Genomic DNA, 7,367 nt, shown 5'->3' with positions numbered 1-7,367 from the left:
CTGATCATGACACTAATATAATGTTAATGTTCATTTGATTACTAAATTATGACAGAAACTCATTTAATGAGATTCCTCATTCTGCTAGATCATAGCTCACCCAAAGACAGTAAAGAACTAATTAACTAAATGTTATTTGGTTCCTGATTAAGCAGATCATTTGATAAATCCATATAAATAAATACATTTTTTTTACTCAACATTGTTATCCATTTACTTGTGTGCTTAAAGAAATACAGTTCCACATCATTTGTTTACATCTTTAAATTTTATTGATGTGTGGGTGTTTCAGTTACACTTGTGTTAAACATATACTGTGAGGATCCCTTAATCAGAGACAGTTGCTAACCATCTATCGAGACCTTATCTCAAAAGTTTAATTTACTTTCTCTTCAAATTACACCCAAAAATTTCAATCTGCTCAATCAGTAGTTCCATTCCGAAACAAGTAGGGCGATGTTTTTCCTGTTGGCACTCTTCTGGGGTAGGCCAGTACTCGACCCATGTAGTCTCACTGATGATATACATGTATCTGAGCACAGGAAAAAGAACAATGCATTGAGCTTTTACAAAAGTTTTAATTACTTTAAAACCTTTTAAAAAAGATAATATCCAACATTTTAAAATGATTTGCCTTTTTTTTTTTTTTTTTTTTTTTACCAAGGTATGAGAAATGATCCAAGGAATTTGGGTTCAAATTAAGCACTTGTTAATATTTATAAACCATATATGAATTCAGAGTAATAAATTTACGGAAAGTATGTTTTTAAGTCTAATGATAGAATAAAAACAGTTTTTTAGCCTAATTTCCAACAAAAAATCAGGTCTTCATCATTAGAGATGTAAATGTCCAGATATTCTGCCTTTTTAACAAAGAACCTATAAAATAACTATATAAATTCTATCCATTAATACCTATGTGAACTTACTGTACAGGAAAACTCTGAGAGGGTGTAAGATTACAGGCCTATTAAAAGTACAATCCCCAGCCAGTCAGATTAGCTAATCCTTCACCAGTTCTGCTGCCTAACCAACATGAACATCAATCTAGAAAAGGGGCCTTCAACCTGTGGTTCAAGAAATGCAAGATGCTCTTTGAAACCTCTGCAATGGCTAACTAACTAATGTAGTGTATAATAACAAATACCAGTGCATCCCAAAAGCTTTAGTGGGGTAGAAAAATTTGATTTCACTTTTTACCAATTTATTCGATAAAACATATCTTATAATAATCTATAATCCATGTTTGACCTCTACAGAACGTTCATTTCCCCCCCTTATTTTAAAAGCTAAAATATGTCAGATATTTAGCAACAAAGTAATAAACTGTGTTTACTGTAATTAAAAACCTATGGAATATTTTTGACTCTAAACTAGCTTCACTAAGGCACACTCAAGGGAAAATGGCTTTTTAGATTTTAAAGGTTGTAGACCCATGCTCCTGAAGCTATTTAAGCAAGCATTATGACATACAACAAACTTACGAGCTGCCAACTCTGTGAATATCAGACGATGAGCCCATGAACAAGTAGGTTTTGCTTGGTTTGAGAGCTAGTGCCTCCCTGCAGTGCTGATAACTAAGGAATGTGCGGATATTTCCCTTTGGACTCTCATCAGTACTTCCTGTTGTAAAAAAAAAAGTATATTAAGGGAGAGAATCCACAATACAAATACAACTGTCATGTCAACGGTTTACATTTAGGAAAATGTTACTGTCCACACAACTTAGGGCTTTATCTTCAGAAGGTTTTTGGGTTCTAAAACACATTTAAATGCATTTGAATGCACAGTGCTGATCTCCAAAGAAGGCACAAAGGGGTTTACATTTGCAATTAGCAGACAGTGTCTGCAGACTTTTTATTTTTTATTTTTTTTGCTTTTCTGCAGACCTTTTTTACACGCTGGCCTTTACATTAAGCAGATCACATTCTAGTGATCAAGTAGAGCATATTCACCGATCGATCAACTGACCGACTGATCGATCAATCACATTTATTTTATATAGCATATTTTAAAACAGCAGGGGTGGCCAAAGTGCTGTACATATAAAGAAGATCAATTTAAGAATGAATAAATAAGATAAAAATAGACATGATAACCAGGTTCACAACAGGAGTATTGCCACACAAATCACAGTCTTAAAAGCAAACGAGTAAAAATTTGTTTTTAAGAGAGATTTAAAAACAGGAAAAGAGGAGGCATGTCGAAAACTTAAGTGTAAATTATTTCTAGTTTTAGGGTCGGTCCTCAGTGATCGAGGTGGGCAGTAGGGCTGAAGCGGCTCAGATGGATATGGTGTTGTGAGGTTGTTCAGAAATTTAAAAACAAATAACAACTTAAAATAAGTTCTTTAATAAACAATGAGCCAGTGAAGAGACGCCAGGATGGGGGAGAAGTATGCATGCCTGCAGCTGTGAGTTACCAAGCAAGCAACAGAGTTCAGCACAAGCTACAAATGGGCATAAGATGCTTGGCTAATTCCTACATACAAGCATTACAGTAGTCCAGACGAGCTGTGAAAAAATCATGGAATTATTTCTCCAAGGCAGTCCTTGTCAGGATTGGCTTCACTTTGGCTATTTGACAAGAATTGCGGATAAACCTGCGGACGGTTTTCCCCGGACGAATCTGAGAAGTCGGCTGCTCCTATCCTGCCTCCCAGCTGCTCTGTTGCTGCAGTAACCTTGGAGATTGAGGATCTCGTCAAACAGGCCCAACAGATTGAACCTGATCCTGGGACCGGGCCACCTAACAGAATCTCCGTACCATCCTCCATTTGAGCTTGTGTCATAAGTTGGATGCACTCATCTAAGTTTTCTGCCCATCCAGGGATCAGTCGAACAGTATCCCACATCAGTCGGCGCTTTTGGTGGCCCTCCTTGCTAAAGGATTTTAAGGAGTTTGTTTTAGCCTGCCCGACCTGCGCACATAATAAACCCTCTCATCAACCTCCTTCTGGATTGCTTCAACCATTACCCATTCCCAAGCGACCCTGGTCTCACATCGCCATCAACTTCATCACAGGTCTCCCCACCTCCAAAGGTATGACAACCATCCTCACAATCATTGATCAATCAAGGCCTGCCATCTTATCTCTTTGAGAAAACTCCCTACAGCACTGCAAACAGCTCAGCTCCTTGTTAAGCATGTTTTTCGACTTCATGGAATACCTCTGGACATTCTGTCTGAGAGTTCATCTCCCAGGTATGGAGAAGTTTTTGCTTGGCTCTTGGGGCCAAGGTCTCTCTCACTTCTGGTTACCACCCCCAATCAAATGCACAAATAGAGCACATGAATCAGGAGTTGGAAGCCAGCCTAAGATGCCTCACAGATTTGGATCCCACTAACTGGAGTAAACGTCTCCCTTGGGTCAAGTATGCACATAATTCCAGTGTCTCTGCCGCCACAGGTCTTTCTCCATTTGAGGTATCCATTGGCTACCAACCACCCCTTTTCCCGTCTGAAGAGGCAGAAATCACTGTACCCTCCGTCCAGCATGAAACCTTCTGGAACCGGGCCAGGACAGCCCTGGGAAGGACCTCCCAGCAGAATCAGAGGTGGGAAAATCGCAGGACAAGGGTTGCCCCATCCTATTGCTGGGCCAGAAGATCTGGCTTTCCACCCATGACATTCCCCTCAAGGCAATGTCACGAAAACTGTCGCCCAAATTCATTGGTCCATATGAAGTGGAGAGGACCATCAGGGAGTCTGCCGTCCGTCTTCGTCTTCCACCCACCTTGCGCATACACCCTACATTCCACGTCTCCCAGGTCAAGCCCATCTCATCCAGCCCTTTGTGCCCGCCCGCTGAACCCCCTTCCCCTATGGACATTGATGGCCACCCCGCCTACACGGTTCGATACATCATTGATGCTCGTCCCTGTGGGCGAGGGTGGCATTATTTGGTGGACTTGGAGGGTTACGGTTCTGAGGATCGCTCTTGGGTCCTGGGATCATACATCCTTGCCCTCCGGTTCCTCTGGACCGCCAGGTGGCGGTCATTGAGGGGGGGTACTGTCAGGACTCCTTCAACGCCAGAGTGTTTGATAGTTTGGGGTACTCTAGCCAAACTGAGTTTTCGCTAAGTCAAGCTGAGTTCTTGTCAACCAGAGTTTAACTTTGTTTTTGTCTTTGCCTCTCGGCAGAAAGTCATCCTGCAAACTGGATTTCTCGGACCTTCACTCCCTGGAAGGATCAACTGAGCTTCAAACTGAGCTGGGATTCAAACAGTAGGTTTGGATCCACTTTCCCCAAGAGATAATTTGAGCTTCTCACTGAGAAAGGGATTGTTTTCCACTACGACCTGTTCAAGTACCGCAGGAAATCTGAGTGGCAGTCAGTTTCTCTGTTCACCAACCATCAACCGCATTCTGGGTAAACCCTGTTCCGCCCTCCACCGAATCAGACAAACACTGGAACCACGGCACACAGACAGTAGTCAAGGATACAACAACTTCTCTGGAAACGTGAGTCGGCAACCAATTCCTCTTCTAGAAGTTTCACGAGTCAAATTCCCCACTGTGCCTGAACTAACCGCTGTGTCTTCCCCTTACTTTACAGTTCCGGTTGAACAGTGTTCAGAGCAACAATTCTCCCCCTGTTTAACTTCTTCAATAAAACCCGTTAAACCTTTTTTCTGGTCTCTCTGTTCGTTTATCTGCATTTGGGTCAGAACTTTGTAACATCATGACATTATGTATCGTTTTTAGCACTACTACATGTCAATCGGAAATGTTTCTGCAGTCATTTTGGCCACAAAAATGTCATTGGTACAGTGCCAGATGAAGGAGAGTAATTCTGTGTGCATGTAAACATATTTGGGCTTTCATTGAACATAAATATTGTGGCAAGTTTAAAAAAAAAAAAAAAAACATTTTTGTAAGCCATCACAGAGCCTATAAAGAGACAATGTTTGGCAAAAGTTTTGTGTCCTTAAGAAGCTCTGCATGAAGCACAGTTTAGCATACGTTTTATGGAATTATTATGGGCCTACCTTGGTTTTCAGTATACTGTATTAGGGAAGCTGGTGTTGAGAGGAGCAGGTGGAAATAAATCCAGCTGTTTAGAGCATAATCAACTCTAGATTAGACTGTGGTTTCGTCTTTGTCGTGGTTTCCTATGTGAAGAGCACTGTAAATGGTATTTAATAATATTGTTATTATTTCACTAATTATTATTGCCATTATTGGCTCAAACTATATTGCTTAGAACCTTGTTTTTCTTTTACAGCTGCTCTCAGACTGCCTGTTGCCCATGCAATCTGCTCTTTTTAGTGGGCCTGAACCAGACTGGTTTGCCCACCAAACATTTGCACAGCAATCTTTGTATATCATCTACCATATGTCCACTTATAGCATGTGAAAAAAAATTGCATGTGCAATTTAGCACTCCTTATTTTGAATAATTGAAGATCACTCTCTTAATGTACATAAAGTGATAAATATAACAATAAAAGACAGTTTTTCAAAATATGTAAAACGTACATTATTATAAACCTGGGGTATGTCAAAATCACTGCCAAAAACTTTCTTTGTGACAATTTTAATATTTCTACCTACCTAAAAACAATCAGAATGAGATACCACCTACCTTCTTTATAGGTTTCCAAAATGCGCACAATATAAGAGTCCGTGGTGTAATTGTCGAAAAAATCCTCCACAATCACTTTATACACTGAAAACAGGATATGTTTTGTTAACATCATTACCAGCGTTTTAATTAGAATTTCACAATATTCAAATAACTTACCAAAATCTATTTTGCTTGTTTCTGTAGATTCACAAGCTTTTTCTGCACGCATATCATTGCTGATTTTCTCCTTTCTCTGTTTATTGCAGTTTTCTAAGAATAAACAAAAACATGCCTCTAAGGGTTAGGTTGAGGTACTAAATCAATCAGTAACATATTAAGAAACTGTAATACTTAATTGTGATGTGCGGCAGGATGTAACACTTACAGTATCTACTGTCATAATCTGTATTTGTCATCAATATGCCTTACTCATCTGTTTTAATTTCCAATATATGTCTACCAGACTAATAAATTCTCTATTTAACTTTTTAGGGTTATTTTGTTTTTCTAGTTTGTTCACTGTTCTAAAGCAATAGATTATTCAAGAGATTTTTGCATGTTGGGTTAAGAAGGTAGTTTAGGCAATGACAGTACCTTCAGCACATAGACATCCCTCGTTTTGACAAAGCTTCAATAACTCGCCTGTTCTTCTCTTAGGGCGGTAAAATTTCACACACCGTTTCTCTGCAGCAATAAAAAACAAAACAAGTCATTACTTTGTAAATTAAGTATTGTGTGAAGTATTGATCAGAATATTGATCTTCAAGGAACTATATGTTCTCCCAAAGGAGAGGAAAGCTTTTAACTTGTTCAAGGCATGTAAATAGTAGAACTTTCCTGAAGTAATTATTCTCTCATCTAAAAACTTACTGTTATAGTATTCATAGACTGACACAGCAGCTGGTTGCAAGATGGCCACTTTCATCTCTCGTTCAATCCTGAAAGAGATTTCCTCGGGCTGTGTGTTAGAAACCTGCAAGGGGTAGTGGTAAACTCTAGATTATTTTAATTCCTATGCAAACACAATTGCTGTTCACACACTGGGAAAAAATTGAAATCTAGATAAGTCATTTTTTCTTAAAATAAGTGCATTTGTTCTTGGATTGAGGAGGTACAAGAGACACATGCCAGTAGAACAACACAAATTTACATTTAAAATAAGAAAAAAAAAAACAATTGCATTGTTTTATTTCAAGTGCATATTATCTAATTATCTTATTTTAAGAGTAAAAATACTCATTCCATTGGCAAATAATCATATTTACCTGCTCAAATTAAGGGTAAATACATTTCATTTAAGGAATTTTTACCTATTTCTAGTTCGTTTTCAAGTGCATCTCCATCCTCTTATATTGTGATACGAAACTTTAAAAGCAATTATGCAGTTATTTTAAGGATTTATTTATTTTTTTACTAAGGGTATAAAACACTGTGCAATTTCATGAATTTGAAAGACTAAATAAGCTACGGCGTACATTCTTACCTTACTGAGATAAATAATGAGGGAGCCCTTTTCTGACAGAACTTTGTTTGCCTCATATTCTCTAATGATGCGATCATGCCCTTTAGACAACTAGACAACCATAAAATTTTTTAAATGCCTTTGATTAGTACATATAAAATCACACATAAGATTGTTTTTTTTTTTGTTGTTTGACTGCGTCAGACTCTTACTGCATCCAGGTCATTTTTGTTAAAAGTGTAGCCTGTTGGAAAACCAACATCCAAGATTGACATTGATGCTTCACGCTCCCTGTTTTTGTACCTGAAAACACACACACACACACACACACACA

General features: G+C 38.5%; 1 protein-coding gene across 1 annotated transcript in view; it reads right to left on the bottom strand.

Annotated features, from left to right (window-relative positions):
• Window positions 1–349: 349 nt before the first annotated feature.
• LOC107084014 (complement C3-like) overlaps window positions 350–7,367 on the bottom strand; it is an 84,236-nt gene continuing 77,218 nt past the window's right edge. Inside the window, exons 32-39 of the mRNA XM_015373641.1 lie at window positions 7,246–7,336; window positions 7,055–7,144; window positions 6,442–6,544; window positions 6,166–6,255; window positions 5,749–5,841; window positions 5,590–5,673; window positions 1,485–1,623; window positions 350–532 (exon numbers count right to left, since the gene is read on the bottom strand). Coding sequence (XP_015229127.1) covers window positions 382–532; window positions 1,485–1,623; window positions 5,590–5,673; window positions 5,749–5,841; window positions 6,166–6,255; window positions 6,442–6,544; window positions 7,055–7,144; window positions 7,246–7,336 — 841 coding nt within the window. The 3' untranslated portion in view covers window positions 350–381. The remainder of the gene's footprint in view (window positions 533–1,484; window positions 1,624–5,589; window positions 5,674–5,748; window positions 5,842–6,165; window positions 6,256–6,441; window positions 6,545–7,054; window positions 7,145–7,245; window positions 7,337–7,367) is intronic.

This window comes from Cyprinodon variegatus, unplaced genomic scaffold, assembly GCF_000732505.1.
Source record: "Cyprinodon variegatus isolate N-32 unplaced genomic scaffold, C_variegatus-1.0 Scaffold90, whole genome shotgun sequence".
Lineage (NCBI taxonomy): Eukaryota > Metazoa > Chordata > Actinopteri > Cyprinodontiformes > Cyprinodontidae > Cyprinodon > Cyprinodon variegatus.
The sequence above is the reverse complement of the archived record's forward strand: the minus strand, read 5'-3'. Positions and strand labels throughout refer to the sequence as shown.